Genomic DNA, 18831 nt, shown 5'->3' on the forward strand with positions numbered 1-18831 from the left:
AAATCAAAATAAACTGCCTGCTGACGCCCCCCCAGTGAGACATGGGAGGGATGGCAGACCCCCAGGCAAGGGGTTAAAGGCAGAAACAGAGAGGAGGAGCTTTGCATCAGCAAGCGGATGTTGTTGACTTTGGATCTGAATAAGTCAATGAAGCTGTTGCATTTATCCTCTGTGGCTTTAGTGGAAGAAAATGGTTGGGGCCTTAGAAAATGATTTATGGTGGTAAAAAGCTGCTTGGAATTGCCAGTGTTTTTATTTATTAGGTTTGAGTAGAATAGTTGATAGTTTTGAGATTTTCATTGTACCTGCACAGATTAAAGATATTCTTGAAATATGCTGCCCATTAACAAAGAGCTTGGTCTCAATCGCAGTTCATGGGTCCTCCAACAGGGTAATGATCCAAACCACACAGCTAAAACAGCCAAGCATGACTAAGAACAAAACCTCTGACAATTCTGAAGTGTCCTATACAAGAAGGTCTAGATTTGTAGAATCAGGAGCCCAGATCTAATAAACATGTGTTAAAAGAGCTGAAACAATCAGTCTGGAGAAACAACCATTCATGCCTGTGACAGTTGGAGTAGTTTGCTTATGAGGAGTTCACCAAAATACCTGTCTACAGGTGTAGGAGTCTTACTTGGTTTCAGGGATTACCTCAAAAGCATGAGCAACATGATATTACGCTGAGTGTTCCATTGCTTTTTTCCAGTAGTTTCATTAGTTGGGTCTTAAAAATAATTTTGTTGAACTACAATTTAAATGCAATGTCCATTTCTTATAATGTACTTAACTTTACAAAGGAGAAGAAGTTCTGTACTGTAGTTTTTTCCTGTTTTTTGGGGGGAGACCTGACATGGTACACAAGTTTCCTCTCTTCTCTTCTCTTCTCTTCTCTTCTCTTCTCTTCTTTATTGTTTGGCTTAATTTTATTAGACATGAGTATCTGCTAATGTTTGCTATTTGTCCTACAGCGATTTGTCATTTGAGTGATTTACTAAAGCAATTCACTAAAGCAAAACCCTCATTAATGTTGGTCTTTCCGGTTTTGTTTAGAACCCGCAATCTCTCTGGTGGTTCCCCGAGACCTCGACAAACTAAGAAAATCCATTTCATTAAAAATATGAAGCAATACGACACTCGAGGAAGCAGGTGAGGCACACATGCACACACATACACATGCACATATAGTCTTCTGTTTTACATAATCCAACTTTCCATTTAACTGAGAAATGGAGCAATTAATGTACCTTCTATTCAAAAGCTGCTGAATCATGTTTCCTCTTCAGTGAACTGACTGGGTTTTATTGGGAATGTGTGTGATTTTTTTGTTGTGGTTTTTTTTTGGTTACAATAAAGTTTAGCACACTTTGTTCCACTACTTCAGTCAAGAGAATGTGCTCTTGCTGTCCACAGCAGGTGAAGACGGCGAGGCCATGACAGCTGGCTTCAGCTCCAGCTTTGTGGAATGTTCTTTAGCTTTGACAAAAATGAGCTACAGGCCGTTCCAGACAACAGCAGCGCTGCCTCTGCATGATTACATTTTTGTGACAGTGGAATTTGTGTTGTAAGAGCTGAACTGAGCCATCAGGTGGTTTATTTAAAGGGGACCTATTAGGAAAAACACGTTTTTTCTTGTTATAACATATATAAAGTGGTCTCCCCTCACCCTGCCAACACAGGAAAGGTGAAATCCCATGAATTTCTGCAAGGTATGTACCCCCGCCTTGCTGAATCTTCCAGTGTCATGTGACTTTCTACGGGCCATTTAGATTTGTGCATTTTCTTTACGTCACCAAAATGCAAACCACGCCCTCGGTCTCCTCCGCTGCTGAAACCACGCCCACCACTCTCTCTCTCCGCCGGCTGGAGCTCCGCCATTGTTCAGCAGCGGTGGCTGCTGAACAGCGAGGGACTGTCGAGCTGCGTGACATCGGACGCTGTCTGTCCACACTGAAACCGTTAAACTCTCTCTGTCCACACTGAAACCGTTAAACTCGCGGCCAGTTAGGACAGTCCAATACAAAAAAAATAAAGCAATTGAATTTATTTTGTCGCAGAAGCTTCTCGCATGGGACACAGTTTGTGTACGATGCAGCCGGCTGCTCTGGCCGGAGCGAGGCTTATTCTCCTCCCCTGCTACACGTCATTCAGGGAGCCAATCAGCGCAGAGCCTCATTATCATAGCCTCGCCCCCCCTTAGAATGAAGCACAGAAAAAGGGGTTAAAAGCGGAAAAACTAGAGACAAGGCCCACAGGCTGAATTTCTGATTTATAGGGTTAGGGTTAGAAAAAACAAGCTTTAGATTGTTTTTTAGACATTCAAGGCCTGTTTAAAATATACATTAAATGCCATAATATGTCCCCTTTAAGACCATGTCACTGTTGATATGTGGTTCAATCAGGACATTCTCTGAAAACCTTGTTTAGTCTTGAGTAAAAAAAATCAAATTAGATAAATTACAATTCTTTCAGGGAAAAATCAGTCATGTTTTAGTTACACTTAAGCTGATGCTGGTGCCCCAGTGTTAAAAAGTAATTCCATTCCAATCTGTTACTTTGACACAGTTAGTTGACATCCATGACTGTACAGCCTTTATCAGCAGAAGGAAACAAGTGAGGTGTGATGTCCTGATTTTCATCCATTCCTCCTCTATCTATCTTCTATTGTTACTCATGTAACATGGAAATGAAATAATTGAGCTCCATACATCAGAAGTTACTGTCCAAATCCATTCATTTTAATAGTTGTATAACAACATCTGAGAACATCAATAACATTTAAAATGTACTGATAGTGTATATATACACTACAGCAAGTGTACCAAATTAAGTGGCTGGTGAATGTACGTACATACATATGATAAAATCAGCTAAAATGTGTGAAGTTTCCAGATGTTTGATATTCATTCTTTCATTTTAGTTTAGATTAGTATAACCACTGGGTAAATGTGTTAGCTGTCATTGGGACCATTCTGTTTTTCCTTGAAGGTGATTATGGAATAATGGGTATCATGAAAGGCATCCTAATAAATGGATGAATGTAACTGAGTCAAGCAGTCTTGTCTTGCTTCTGCTTTTTCCATGGAGCATCCTGGTGACTTCCTGTTCTTGATTTTCCCATGCATCAAAGGAAACAAGCAGTGTGCATGTGCATCTTTATCTTTGTATGTTGCTATGACACACACACTTAAGACCAGAATGAAACTCACACACATAATCGGATTCATGGGTTGACCAGAATATGCAGTGTGGGAGTGTGTAAAAGTAGTAATGATTTATTCTGCAACCACAGTTGTGTTCCAGTAGGCACGTTTTTAATTGTCTGACTTCTAATACAGCTATGTTTGTTGTTGTGCTCCCTGTAGTCCTTTTTTCTGACCCCTTTCAATCATTGTTTTATCCCATCATGAAAGAAAATGCTGGATATTTTAACCAGGATCGTGCCAGACCTGTAAAAATACTATTCCAGATATTTCAAAAAATAAGTGCATTTCCTAGGCTCCAAGTTCATAGGCTGCAGCTTGCATTTGGAGGTATAGAAAAGCCTGATTTTGCAATATTTTTGGCCCTATAATTACTTTCAAACTTTGTTTCATTTGCTAATATTTAATCCAGGTTACTGTATATAACCTCTTTATTTGATTTTCTACTCTCAATGTCTGTATTCTGATTAACTGTGGAGCAGGGGCCTCATTTATAAAAGAGTGCGTAGGATTCATACTAAAAGTGTACGTGCGCTGAAAAGCCGAAAATGGCGTGCGCACAAAAAATCCTGATTTATAAAACCGTGTGCACGCACATCTGCACGCAATGTTCTCTTTATAAATCACAGTCCAGCTGGAAGGTTGCGCAGGTGAATTTGCCTCATATCCCGCCCTCTACACGCCCACTTCATACCATAAATGGTTAATGCAAACTACATGATGATTGTATTTGCATATGAATGAGCCTGCTGATCATGCACAGCAGCTCCTGCAGTCTGTTTCCTACACTGCTGTGCGTCAGGATGAATGAGTCATGTGTTGAGCCACCGTGCCACTAAATTTGTTAGAACCATGTTTGAGGCACAAATGACATTTATTGAATGCACATTTTTACGGTTCACACAGACAAATTCATTTTCGCTCGGAGCCCTTATAGCAATGTGAGTGCAGCCAATAGCACCGATTACATTTGGGAAACCTGCCATTGCTGCAAATTGCCTTTTAATGTTGGCCTGTTCAGTGTAACCCTGCGTTCACACTGAAAGCGTCAAAAATCGTCTGACGCCAGCATCTCGCTGCTTGGTGCGTTCACACTGAAAGCTGCTGCACCGTCAACGGCTGCAGTGGGCGGGGCTTTCAAGCTGCGTTGCAGAAGTGGAGGGAACAGTGTATATAGCCTACACATACATCTTCAGTTTTCTATTTCACCATAGATCACACTTTGGGACACCTTCTTTATATTTTAGCGTTATTTCGTAGATAAGAGTGAGTTTGGACTTACTTGACTTAAACCCTTTGGCTCTTTGGGGAGCATAGGTCATTCATGAACTTCTTCCAGCTGGTTCGGTGTTGAGCGATCTTCTCTGCTTCCTTCCAAGATGTTCCTTTCTCCTTGAGTTCTGCCTCGACAGACCTCTTCCAGCTGTTTTTGGGTCTTCCCGGTTTTCTTTTCCCCTGAGGGTTCCAGGTTAAGGCCTGCCTGGTTGTGTTGGATGCTGGTTTTCTCAAGGTATGGTAGGGCCTCTCAAAGTCCAACCCCACGTCCATGCCGTGAGAGGCCGGTAACGGCAAAAAAAAAGTACAGGATTGCCAGATAGGGCGAAGTATGGTGGGTGGTTTATTGCCATCCAGGCCGTTACGGTAGCCAGGAAGGCCTGTCTGGATCCACCTTGAAACTTGTGTCGGCTAACGGGGCTCTGGTGAAGCTAGGTGGACCAATCCTTTGCTAAGTGGATCAAAGAAGATTACAGAAACATTTATGAGAAAGAGTGAGTTTGATGCTCCTTAACAAGTTTGGTCCGCGGATCAACATCAACCCTCAGCGAGCCCTTGCTCCCGGTGAAAGGCTGATTCATGGTTCCGCGTCACACCAACGCAGAGCCTACGGTGTAGGGTTCGCGGCGACGCACACCATACGGTGTGCGTCGCCGCGTACCGTGCGCCGTCGATTAAACGCGGAACCATATTTCAGAAGCTGCAGTCTGTCAGCGGTGAACACTGACACACCGGGTCGGAGCGGATTTGGTCATGATGTTTAAACTGTGTTTTGTGATTAATAAGCACGGTTTTTAATTATTTTGCGTTGGATCAATGTAGCAAATAAAATAGTTCGGACCATCCAGCTCCTCAACCATCAGTTACTTGTTTCACATGAGCAGTTCAGGTAAAAACGGCAGTCAAATTAGCAAAAATGTCAGTTTGCTGGATGAAATATATTTGCTGGATGAAATATAATACATGCATGTGAATGAGTGTATGTTTCTGTGAACATGAAAGTACAATCTGCATTGAGGCTTCTCGCTTCGGGAATTCCGGTCTGTGATTGGACGCTGCCTCTGCGTCGTTGCTGCTCATTTGCATAAAGTTCAGATTTTTCAACTTCAAATTGACGCGCTGCTCCCGACGCCTCCGCTGCCTCTGCTGCTCTCGCTGCTCCCGCTGCGCTCGACGCGCGTTTTCATAGGAAATGAATGGCAGCCGGCTGCCTATGACGCCCGTGACGCTTTCAGTGTGAACGCAGTGTAAGGAAACCAGATGTATCAACTGGTCATTTTAATAATGCCATCCAAAAAGGCTGGCATTATAGTGCTCAGTGACGGGGATATCCCAGATCTAAAGATGGAATTTAGATATTATATCGTACCTCAAAGGGGCTTTAGGCAGAACATGTAACATTATTTATTGTTAATCAAACACATACCTGTCGGCTAATTCCCGCTGGAAAAAGCCGGTTGCCAGAAAAACCAAGAGTGGTCAGCACCTGTATGTGCACCGGGTCGGTCTGTCTAACACTGGACCAGTTCAGCACATAGAACCAAGAGCGCTGCTCTAGGGAATCACAATCAGCTTATTAGCCAGTCATCATGGCTTCTTCTTCCGGCTCTCAGCGAAGGCGGACGCTTTCTCTGCTCCTCTCCCTTATCCTTATCTCTGCCCTGCTACTGCTTTTGTCCTGTCTAATCTTCAGAGTCTCTTCTTTTCACTCCTCCGAAAACTCTTCAACCATGGAGTTGATTAACTAGTCTCTCAGCACAATTGACCAAATTTTTGCAACAAGAAGACAGGGGGTAAGGGAGCCCTCCTGCCCTGACGGGACATTCTTTGCCGGGTATTCGATGGACGCGTATAAGGCGTGGAAGCCGTTATGTTTGGTAGTTTTGTCAGTCGAGGATGCAGAAGATGCCTACATATTTGGATTTATGATCGCAGGATTTCTCCTGATTATCTCCTTGATTGGAGGAGGCGGTCTCCTGATGTATCGACAAATGCGTAAGTCGGCGGCGGCCTCTTTCAGCCACTTAGAAAGGCTGCTGGACGTGGCAGAAGGATCAAGCAAAGCGATCAGTGCTCTGACTTTTACGCTGGTGGAGCAGGCCCGTAAGCTGGATGTGATTCTCGAGCAGAACCGCAGGCTGGCGGGGGGCTTTGAGCTCATTAACAAGATGGATAACAACATGGAGAAGCTGAGAGCTCAGCTTGGTCGGAATCGATTGATTGATCACTATTTCGTCTGATTGAAGTCGCTGAGAATGATCAGAGACTGGAAAGGCAGACGGAAAATTACTGGGCTGCCTGTTCTCAAAACAACCGCTGATTTACGAATTTGACCTCGAGAGAGCGGCTTGGCATGACCGCTCCTGCTCACAATCTCCTGGAGGAATGCAAACAAGATAACTGTCTCCTAGCCCTTCCCTCTCCCAAAACACCTGAGGATCCGCCCCCAGAACTGTACGGCCGCCCGAAACATCAAGGACGCTTGGCTCTTCCTTTCTGGGTGAAAGGTCTTTGGACTTATCGCGTCACAGACTCTCACACACACACTGACACACACACTCACCCCCCTCTCCTCATCCAACTGCCTTACTGGCTCCCCCCTCTTATCAGTAGCCCCTCCTGACAAAGTCTCCGGGTTGGAGCGCCAGCTGGCAATGGCCGTGGCCCTCACTTGGAGGACCTGTGCCGGGTCCATCCCCCCCCCCCCGACCTGCCCATATCGTAAACACATAAGCATGATGTTGTATTGTTGTGTGTATGTTGCTTTTCTGTGCTGAGGTGTTTTTTTGCACCTTGACACTAGGTATTAAATACACAGTGTGAAGATTCCCTCCTCCCCCCCCATCCCAGTGTCACCCTTCCTCTAAAAATGGCGTCCGTATTAATGGTGCCATCGGTGTAAACCGGAGTCAAGTTCTCTCGTCTGATTTATGTCTGACCTGGCAATAAAGCTTTTTCTGATTCTGATTCTGATGGGCCAGGAAATCTTCATGGTCCCTAAATACTCTCTCCATCCTGATCCTGATCCATTTACGTGATCTTCAAGCAGTGCAGCGCATCCATTGTGCAGCATTACACACGGCTGTCACCACGCAATTTATATTCTTACTCAGCAATTGGACTGATTGTTACAGACTTTGTCATGATAAATAATAATTCTGGTGCTATTCACCACTCCATACCATTTGAAGACTGGACTGCAAATACCTGCGTAATGGCTCACTTACGGAACACATAGATCTATAACACTTCCGGCTTGGGTGTACATGGATCTATAAGTCTGATATGTGATGACATTAAAAGTATGACATGAATCTGGCTTCATTTCACCACCTCACCGTCTGCGTCGCCAGTTCCCCATTACTTAAAAATGTTTGTGCGCTAGGATCAAAGTTTGCGTAGAGATACGCTCATTTTCCCGTTAAGTTTTTGTTTTAATAAATCCCAACCTTTGCGTAGAAGGTGGCGTGCACATCTTTCAAGCTCTGTTTTTTGCACACGCAAGCTTTATAAATGAGGCCCCTGGTCTTTACCTCAGTCTGAATTTTAGAGCGTCAACATTGGCTAGAAGCTGGAAGCATTTTTTTACTTGAAAATTCACACACCCACTGGATCTGCAAATTCCCATTAAGGTCACAGAATTACTTATTCTAAACAGCCCAAAATTACAAAAACTCTAATGTCCAAAATAGATAACTCAGTCTATCTTCTGATCTCAAAATGGGAGGCTGACTTATTTCTTAACACTAGTGATGCCCGGATACCATTTTTTTCACACCGAGTACGAGTATTTTAATTTGTGTACTTGCCGATACCGAGTACCGATACGATGCTTCTACCACAAAAATAACTAGGCTAAAAATGCAATGAAAAATGCAATGAATTGGAAGACAGGTTTTATTTGCAACAGATAAATTCAATAAAAATAAATAAAATGAGTAGAATAACTATTTTAAACAAAAAATATTTTTTCTGTGTAAATAAAAAGTCTCCACAGTGACTTGTCTTCACATTTAAGAAAATATCAAACATATAACATATCAATGAAACATCATATCGCAGCTGGAGTGCGTTGAGAAGACGGTGAAATCCTTCGTCTTCTCCAACTGACAGTGGCTGCTCAGCCAGCACTTTATAACGGGTTAGAACGAAAGTTACGCCTGTAACTACGGTTCTATGAGTCCCGGATGACCGCCAGGCGGTGCTGTAAGCACTGGATATCTCCCCTCGTGCATGCGCATGTCGAGTACAATACCAACAATGTCACGTCACCCGTGACCCCTGCATGACCCCCGGAAGGGGTATATCTTCCGGCGTCAAGCATGGGATCGACTCCTAGAATCTTCTCGCGAGAGCACAAGGATTCGGAGTGACCGGCAGGCCTAGCGGTCATCCGGGACTCATAGAACCGTAGTTACAGGCGTAACTTTCGTTCTATTTCGTCCCTACTGACCGCCAGGCGGTGCTGTAAGCACTGGATGACGAATACCAACAATGTCACATAGAATCCCGGTCACTGACCTCACTGACCAGGGGCAGAAGGACCCGGGAGTAGAACCACGCCCAATGGTTGGGGAGTGGCGACATTGATCCGGTAAAATCTGGAGAACGTGTCCGGCAACGTCCACGAAGCCGCTGTGCCGATGTCCTCCAGAGGCACCCCCTTCAGGGCAGCCAAGAAGCTGCAACGCTTCTGGGCGAGTGGCACCTCACCCCCACTGGTAAGGGGCGGCCACTGGCCCTGTAGGCGTGCTCGACGGTGTCCACCACCCAGTGGGACGGCGCTGTCCAGAAACGGCCCCCTGTTGGGGCCACCATGGCAGAGAACAAGCTGCTCCGACCGTCGCACAGGCGCGGTAGCATAAGCAGCGAGGGCCCGTACGGGGCACAAAGGGCTCGGCCCACTCTCTGCAGGCTCGGGGTCAAACCGGCCAAGCTGGATAGGCCGATTAGTACGAGTGCGTGGCAGGACCTTGGGCAGGAACGCCACGTTCGGCCACAACGTAGCCCCTGAGCTGACTGACAGGGCATGTAACTCACCGACTCGCTTTGCCGATGTCATAGCGAGGAGAAAAGCTATCTCCAGCCACTTCAGGCCCACCTGGGCCAAGGGCCCAAAGGGTGGAGAAGAGAGGGCACCTAGCACCATGGACAGGTCCCACACTGGGGCCTTTGGGCTCCTCGGGGGGGCGCAGCCTCGGAGCCCCCCTGAGAAAGAGAAACCAGCCGGTGGCACCCCACGGCAGTATTCTCAACCAGGGCATGTTGCGACGAAATGACCGCCACATACACCCTTAGAGTGGACTGAGCACGGCCACCATCCAGGAGGGACCGAAAGGAACCCCAGGATCGTGGCCACGGGGCAAAGAACAGGGTCCTCTGCCCCGTCTGCACACCAGGCAGAGAATCTCCCCCACTCGCACTCATACCAGAGGTGGGTGGGAGGCACATGGGCATTCGAGATGCCAGCCCTGACGGGTTCAGGACAGCTTGACAACAATGGGCTGGGCCCCGCAGCGGCCAGACCCAGAGCTGAAACAATGGGGTCGGGGTGCAGAACCTGAATCCCCGGCTGGGAAAGACGGTCCCTCTGGGGGGCGTCATGTTGTGTTGCAGCAGAGCCTCCGCAGCAGTGGAAACTATGTTTCCCCGGTCGGAAGGGGGCCACCAAGAGGAGCCCGTGAGCCCTCTGGAGGACCCTCTGCAAAGTCGGCTTGCGCCGGGAGAGGAACTCCATCACCCGGTTCCTGTCTCCAGGCAGGAACATCGCCCGGAGGCCGGGCAGGCTAGGAGCGGTCCACGCTAGGAGGCCCCGGGACACCTGCAGCAGCTGTGCAGAGTCGGTGCCCCCCTGGTGGCCGATCAAGGGACAGTGGACACACTGTCTGACCGAACCGGCACGTGCCTCCCCCATAGGAGTTGCAAAAAATGTTCGAGTGTGAAGTGCAGAGCCCAGAGCACCAGCACGTTGATGTGGCCCGTGCGGACCCGGGAGGTCCACTGACGACAGCCTCCCGGCAGGGAGGGGACGGCACCTAAGGGCACACCCCTCAGCCGGAATGTCCCGTCTTTCCAGGGTGCAAGGGTATGGACACACACCCGCGAAACCCTGACCAGTCTGCGCCCGTGCCTCTTGGCATCCAGGCGAGGGCTGTCCAGCCACATTGCAGGGGGCGTAGCGACAGCAGGCCCAAGGTATAAGAGGGGCAAGGGTTGCCACCACGCACCTGGTGAAAAAAATCCTCGGTGACAGGGAGAGCCCGCACAGGAGCACCCTGAACCGACAACGGTGGCCCCGGTAGGCGAACCCCCGGAACTACCGGTGACGTGCCGCGACCGGCACGTGAAACAAGCGCCCTGGAGGTCCACAGTTGCAAACCACTTCCTCCTGACCAACGCAGAGCATCCGCTGTGGTCAAGCCTCCGGAAGGGCAGGACCTTCACGTATTCGTCGAGGGCCCTCAGGTCCAAGATGGGACGACGTCCGTCGTCTCTCTTGCTGACGAGAAAGTAGCTCAAGTAGAACCCCCAGGCCGCGGCGGGGGGTCCACCGGCATGATGGCGCTCTTGGCCAGTAGGGCGGGCAACACCTGAGCCTGAGCCAGAATGTTTGCCGGGTTTCTGACGATGGTCATCTCAACCCGGCCGGAGGTAGGAGGCCGGTGTGGGAACTGCAATACGTACCCCTGGGCTAGGGTGGAAACCACCCGGGCCCCGATGAGCAGGCAGCCAAGTAACTGAGCTGCTGCCGGAAAAGTAGCCGCCGACCGGCCCCGTGGCCTTAGCGCCGTCTCCCCCGGGCTCTGGACGTCCCGGGGGGGCGACGGTCGGGACCAACGCCCCGACGCTGCTGGGACGGTCCGCGCACAGGGGGGGCGAAAGTCACCAGCAGGCTGACTCACAGGCCGCTGAAAGCTGCGCCGGCCGCCGTGTGCAGGTGGCCGGGGGCCACGCCCGGGGGCGGGTGAAGGGCCTCCCGGTGTACTGGAAGCGGCCGCACTCCTGTGAAGGTACACCAGCCGCTGCCTGGTCACACCAGCCAGGGCGGTGCGTTCAGAGCTTCCAGGGTGGTCGCCCCAAACAGCTCCCCCGGTTCCGCAGGTGCCTGACGAAGAACCCTACGAGCAGTCTCTGTCAGGGGTGACTGCGCCAGCCAGACATGACGGCGCGTGTGGACCAGGGTGGACATCAGCCGCCCCAGCCCCCTCGTCTGGGAGGCAAAAGCTTGTAGGGATATGTCACACATGTCCCGTGTGGAATCCTCCACCTGTGCATCCTGCAGGGAGGTTGAGAGAGCCAGCAGAAGATGGGAAAGGGTGTTCCCCAGCCGGCCAATGCGGGCCGCTGTGTTATAAGCCTTGCAAATATGCCCATCAGTAACCTTACACTGGGTAGAGGGGCCCTTGTGATCTGGCTTCAGAGCCTCATCAGGAGCCACTATCAGCGCTGCAATGGAGGGCTCGATGGGGGGCATGTGGTGGAGACCAGCCACTGCCGCGTCCTCCATCGCTGTCAGAGCGCGGTCATCAGCTGTCAGCCTGGAGAGGGCTGTGACACCTCTCCAGCATGAGGATTGCGCCTGTGGAAGGCGCTAGAGGCCACCTCCGCACGCGGTGTATCCAGCTGAAAGTGCGCCAGGGCAGTGCAGAGAACGCTCTCCACGGAGGAACAAGCCGTCCCCTCCTGAGAGCCCTGGGCAGATGAGTGCGAGGAGAACCCCGAGCGCTGTGAGGCCGGGTCCCCTGATGACACGTTGGAGCGGCTCGCCGAGGCTGCAATGGAGATGGCGTCCTCTGGCAGCGGCGGTGGCGACCCCAGAGCAAACTTCTGGCATGGCAGGTTCCACCTGGCCAGTACCAGGTTGCAGATTGAGGAGGAGCGCCTTCATCTGCTCCATGTCAGCGGCCAAGCGATCTACCTTAGAGGAGAGCTGGCTCGTCACCCGCCGTCGTTTGGGGGCACCCCTCACTCTCTTCGCCGATCGCTTCAGAGAAGACCCCGGCTGGGATGAGGGGAGGCTGGCCGACAGCTCCGGCTGTTCAGGGCCCAGGCACGACACGCAGAGGTCCTGTTCATCCGCAGGATCCAGGGCGGCCATGCACCCTGAGCATGAACGCTCCATCACAGCAACCGGTGGGAGAGGGAGCGGACACGCTGCCGTCACCACGGATATGCTGGCAGGAGAGAGGAGCGGACACGCTGCCGTCACCACGGATGTGCCGGTGGGAGAGGGAGCGGACACGCTGCCGTCACCACGGATGTGCCGGTGGGAGAGGGGAGCGGACAAGCTGTCGGCACCACGTAGGTGTCGGTGGGAGAGGGGAGCGAAAATGCTGCCGTCACCACAGCGAGCATGCTGCCGTCACCACCAATATGCCGGCGGGAGAGGGGAGCGGCCACGCTACCGTCAGCACAGATGTGTCAGTGGGAGAGGGAGCGGACACGCTGCCGTCACCACGGATGTGCTGGTAGGAGAGACGAGCGGACAACGCTGCCGTCCACACGAATGTGTCGGTGGGAGCGGTCACGCTGCCGTCACCACGGATGTGCCGGTGGGAGAGGGGAGCGGACGCGCCGCCGTCACCACGTAGGTGTGGGTGGGAGAGGGGAGCGGAAACGCTGCCGTCACCACAGCGAGCACGCTGCCGTCACCACCAATATGCCGGCGGGAGAGGGGAGCGGCCACGCTACCGTCAGCACGGATGTGTCAGTGGGAGAGGGAGCGGACACGCTGCCGTCAGCACGGATGTGTCAGTGGGAGAGGGAGCGGACACGCTGCCGTCACCACGGATGTGCTGGTAGGAGAGACGAGCGGTACGCTGCCGTCCACACGAATGTGTCGGTGGGGAGCGGTCACGCTGCCGTCACCACGGATGTGTCAGTGGGAGGGGGGAGCGGAAACGCTGCCGTCACCACAGCGAGCAGGCTGCCGTCACCGCCAATATACCGGCGGGAGAGGGGAGGGCCACGCTACCGTCAACACGGGTGTGTCAGTGGGAGAGGGGAGCGGAAACGCTGCCGTCACCACAGCGAGCACGCTGCCATCACCGCCAATATGCAGGCGGGAGAGGGGAGGGCCACGCTACCGTCAATAATGGTGTGTCAGTGGGAGAGGGGAGTGGAAACGCTGCCGTCACCACAGCGAGCACGCTGCTGTCACCGCCAATATGCCGGCGGGAGAGGGGAGGGCCACGCTGCCGTCACCACGGCTATGAGAAAAGGCAAAAAAAGGCGTCTTTACTCAAAAAGAAGAGAACAATCCTCTCCTCTTTCTTTCCTTTTTTTTTTTCAAAGAAAAAAATAACTGCAAGGAAAAATTATAATGTTACATCAATAAGTGGGTCAGGGAGCGAATGCTGCCGTCACCCTGAACGAGCCGGTGGGAGGGGGAGCGGAAACGCCGCCGTCACCACGGCCGCAAAACAGGTCAAAAGGGCGCTGTTCTTTTCCTTTCTTATATTATTATTAGGGCCCGAGCACCTTCAGTGCGAAGGCCCTATTGTATCTGTAGGAATTATTTGTATTTTTTTTATTATTATTAGGGCCCGAGCACCTTCAGTGCGAAGGCCCTATTGTATCTGTAGGAATTCTTCGCGTTATTAGGGCCCGAGCACCTTCAGTGCGAAGGCCCTATTGTATTTGCAGGAATTTTTATTATTATTTTTCTTCTGACAAAAGGAAGGCCTTTTTGCCCCCCTAAACTTACCCAAAAAGTCACCAAATTTTGCACCCAAGCCAGGCCTGGCGAAAAATTTGATATTTAATGGTTCGCATTAATGGGCGTGGCAAAATGGCTCAACAGCGCCCCCTTGAAAACTTTGTGCCTCAAGCCCCACAATACGGTTTGACGTACATGCACGAAAATCGCTACACACCTGTATCATGGCGCGACTTAAACAAAAGTCTCTTGGGGTCATGCCCGAAACCGAACAGGATGTCCGCCATTTTGAATTAATCGTGTCATTTTGGCGAAATTTATGCCATTCCATCGGCAGTTAATTCAGCCCGAACCGTAACGTGTACCCAGGTGTGTTATACATCAAAATGTGCGTCTCCATCCTGCGACAACACGCATTACTTTTCTCTTTCAAAAGCGTTACCGTGGCGACGCTAGACGCCAAAAAGCGTGCCCACCCTTCATGTGATTGGTTCAGACCGAAAAAACTTTGCGCCTCAAGCCCCATAATACGCTTTGACGTACATGAACGAAAATCGGTACACACCTGTATCATGTCGCAACAAAAAGAAAAGTCTCTTGGCGCCATGGCCGAAACTGAACAGGAAGTCGGCCATTTTGAACATTCTGAATTAATCACGTAATTTTGGAGCAATATATGCCATTCCTTCGAGAGTTAATTCAGCCCGAACCGTATCGTGAACCCAGATGTGTTATACATAAAAATGTGCGTCTCCATCCTGCGACAACACGCATTACTTTTCTCTTTCAAAAGTGTTACCGTGGCGACACTAGACGCCAACAAGCGCACCGCCCCTTCATCTGATTTGTCCATGTTGCAGCATCCTTTGCCGGACACCGGAACCTGCAGGTGGTCGTGGGTGGCTTGTAGCTTGCATTACGGAGCACAAGTCTTTCCCCGACCCTGCACCCCAACCTGGGACTTGCTGATTGGGCCGGAGCTTCGGGAGCTGCGTGCTGGCCTGCGGTCCCCACCCCTGGTCATCCCGTTGCTGCCCCCCCCTTCTCCTCCCTTTTCTCTCTTTTGTCCTGCAGGTGGCCATGGGTGGCTTGTAGCTTGCATTACGGAGCACAAGTCTTTTCCTGACCCTGCACCCCAACCTGGGACTTGCTGATTGGGCCGGAGCTTCGGGAGCTGTGTGCTGGCCTGCGGTCCCCACCCCCGGTCATCCCGTTGCTGCTTCCACCTGCCTGCTGTGCTGTTGCCGTCCCTGACCCACCAGTCTGGCCCTCGGCAGGAGGGTCCCCCCTGATGAGCCTGGTCCTGCTCAAGGTTTCTTCCCTCCTAAAGGGGAGTTTTTCCTTGCCACTGTTTGGCTTAAGGTTTTTCTCCCACTAGGGGAGTTTTTACCTGCCATTGTTTATGTAATAACTGCTCGGGGGTCATGTTCTGGGTATGGGTCTCTGTAAAGCGTCTAGAGACAACTCTGTTGTATTAGACGCTATATAAATAAAATTGAATTGAATTGAATTGAATTGGTCCATATTTGATAGTTCCCCAAAAGGCACCAAATTTGGCATGCAAGCCAGGCCTGGCGATAAATTTGATATTTCATGGTTTGCATTAATGGGCGTGGCAAAATGGCTCAACAGCGCCCCCTAGAATACTTTTATCTGCCATAACTTTTGAATGGTTTGACATAGAGAGTTGTGGGTGGTGTCATGGGTCTCTGTAATGAGTCCTCAAGCTTCGTTGGCCTTAATTAGCCCCGCCCCTTCTTCTGATTGGTTGTCCCTTTTTTCTGCTATAACTTTTGAATGGTTTGACATAGGAAGTCATGGGTGGTATCATGGGACTCTGTAATGAGTTCTTAAGCTTCGTTGGCCTTAATTAGCCCCGCCCCTTCTTCTGATTGGTTGTCCCGATTTTCTGCTATAACTTTGGAATGGTTTGACGTAGAGAGTCCTGGGTGGTGTCATAAGATTCTGCATGGAGTCCTTGACCTTCATTGGCCTGAATTAGCCCCGCCCCTTCTTCTGATTGGTTGTCCCTTTTTTCTGCTATAACTTTTGAATGGTTTGACATAGGAAGTCGTGGGTGGTGTCATGGGACTCTGTAATGAGTCCTTAAGCTTCGTTGGCCTTAATTAGCCCCGCCCCTTCTTCTGATTGGTTGTCCCGATTTTCTGCTATAACTTTGGAATGGTTTGACATAGAGAGTCGTGGGTGGTGTCATCAGATTCTGTATGGAGTCCTTGACCTTCATTGGCTTGAATTAGCCCCGCCCCTTCTTCTGAGAAAAACTAGTTCATGCGTTTGTATCTTCTAGACTAGATTACTGTAATGTGTTGTTAGCAGGATGTCCAAGTAATTTGCTGAATAGGCTCCAGCTGATCCAAAATGCAGCAGCACGAGTACTGACAGGAATTAGCAGGAGAGACCACGTCTCTCCAGTTTTAGCGTCGCTCCATTGGTTACCCGTAAAATTCAGAATCCAATTTAAAATTGTATTACTTGCGTATAAAGCCCAAAACGGCTTAGCTCCGCATTATTTGCAAGACCTGATAGTGCCTTATGTTCCTGTCAGAGCTCTCTGTTCTCAAAGTGCAGGTTTACTTGTAGTTCCTAGAGTATCTAAATGTAGATTTGGAGGGCGGGCGTTTTGCTATCAGGCGCCACTACTATGGAACCAACTTCCAATCTGGGTTAAGGGGGCTGACACCACCTCCACCTTTAAAACTAAACTTAAAACATTTCTGTTTAGTAAAGCCTATAGTTAGTGTTTAGTAAACCTCTAGCTGGTGTTGGTAAATCTCTAGGTAGTGTAAACTTTAGTGTGTCAGAGTCGCTCCTGTGGTTTCTTGTGCTGGCCCCCCCTTCTCCTCCCTTTTCTCTCTTTTGTCCATGTTGCAGCATCCTTTGCCGGACACCGGAACCTGCAGGTGGTCGTGGGTGGCTTGTAGCTTGCATTACGGAGCACAAGTCTTTCCCCGACCCTGCACCCCAACCTGGGACTTGCTGATTGGGCCGGAGCTTCGGGAGCTGCGTGCTGGCCTGCGGTCCCCACCCCTGGTCATCCCGTTGCTGGCCCCCCCTTCTCCTCCCTTTTCTCTCTTTTGTCCTGCAGGTGGCCGTGGGTGGCTTGTAGCTTGCATTAAGGAGCACAAGTCTTTTCCTGACCCTGCACCCCAACCTGGGACTTGCTGATTGGGCCGGAGCTTCGGGAGCTGTGTGCTGGCCTGCGGTCCCCACCCCCGGTCATCCCGTTGCTGCTTCCACCTGCCTGCTGTGCTGTTGCCGTCCCTGACCCACCAGTCTGGCCCTCGGCAGGACGGTCCCCCCTGATGAGCCTGGTCCTGCTCAAGGTTTCTTCCCTCCTAAAGGGGAGTTTTTCCTTGCCACTGTTTGGCTTAAGGTTTTTCTCCCACTAGGGGAGTTTTTACCTGCCATTGTTTATGTAATAACTGCTCGGGGGTCATGTTCTGGGTATGGGTCTCTGTAAAGCGTCTAGAGACAACTCTGTTGTATTTGACGCTATATAAATAAAATTGAATTGAATTGAATTGATTGGTTGTCCCTTTTTTCTGCTATAACTTTTCAATGGTTTGACATAGGAAGTCGTGGGTGGTGTCATTTTTGATACTTATGGGGGGCGGTGGCCGTGAGTGCGAGGGCCCGTTCATTGCTGCTTGCAGCTTTAATTATTATTAGGGCCCGAGCACCTTCAGTGCGAAGGCCCTATTGTATCTGTAGGAATTATTTGTATTTTTTTTATTATTATTATGGGCATGCCAAGTAGTGGCATGACCATATTGCAATCGTCCAGAATGGCCCAAAAGGCAATGTTGCTAGCGTTTCGCTAACATGCTAAAGTCGCAAAGGTCCCACTGCGCACCAGCGGGTGTAAAGCATGACCCCGCTCTGATGTGGAAAAGAAAAATCCCCCAAAAGTAAAACACGGCCCGAAAAACCTGAAAAATGAAGGCGATATATTAGTATACAGAAAGGTTTCCCTTTTTTTATTATTATTATTCCGCACTTTTTTTCGTCCGTTAATACGGCCCGAACCGCAACGTGCACCCATGCATGGCATAAATCGTTGGATGCGTCTCCATCGTGATTCGATGGGTATTACTTTTCTCAGTAATAGGGGTTACCGTGGCAACGCTAGTTGCCAAAAAGCAAAAAAAAAGGCAAAAATTCCCGCGCTTATTGCTCGGACGAACTTTATCGTAGAGACATCGTTCAAACTTTGAAACACTCGGCCCGATAGTCTTTAAAGGACCATACAACTTCATCATTCTAGTTATTACGGTTTTTGCGATATTTAACTTTCAATTTAAAAAAAAAATCCCTTTTATTTTGGACGTTTGTTGCTAGGCAACGGTTTATCGTACAGACATCATTACAACATTGACAAACCCCGGACGCTTTGTACTGCAACATATTTTAGTCTCGTCAAGCTTGCTATTACGGTTTTTGAGGTATTCCACTTTGTTCATTTTGATGCTAACGGAATTTCGGACGCTTGTTGCGCGGCAACACAATATCGTAGAGACTTTAATTTAACGTTAAAAGACTCGGGTTGCTATGGACTACAACATACTAAGGTCTCATTACGCTGTCGTTTACAGCTTTTGAGATATTGAAGCCTAATTGTCCCATTCTATCCTATGGAGCTTGTTACCATGGCAACAAAAACCTATGCATTTGTAT

The 18831-nt window shown here is 49.8% G+C and overlaps 1 protein-coding gene across 1 annotated transcript in view; it reads left to right on the top strand.

The window, feature by feature from the left end:
- Positions 1 to 18831, top strand: part of cables2b (Cdk5 and Abl enzyme substrate 2b) — a 260020-nt gene that overhangs the window by 146276 nt on the left and 94913 nt on the right. Inside the window, 1 exon segment of the mRNA XM_061735119.1 lies at positions 1054 to 1149. Coding sequence (XP_061591103.1) covers positions 1054 to 1149 — 96 coding nt within the window.

Source organism: Cololabis saira, chromosome 12, assembly GCF_033807715.1.
Source record: "Cololabis saira isolate AMF1-May2022 chromosome 12, fColSai1.1, whole genome shotgun sequence".
Taxonomy (NCBI): domain Eukaryota; kingdom Metazoa; phylum Chordata; class Actinopteri; order Beloniformes; family Belonidae; genus Cololabis; species Cololabis saira.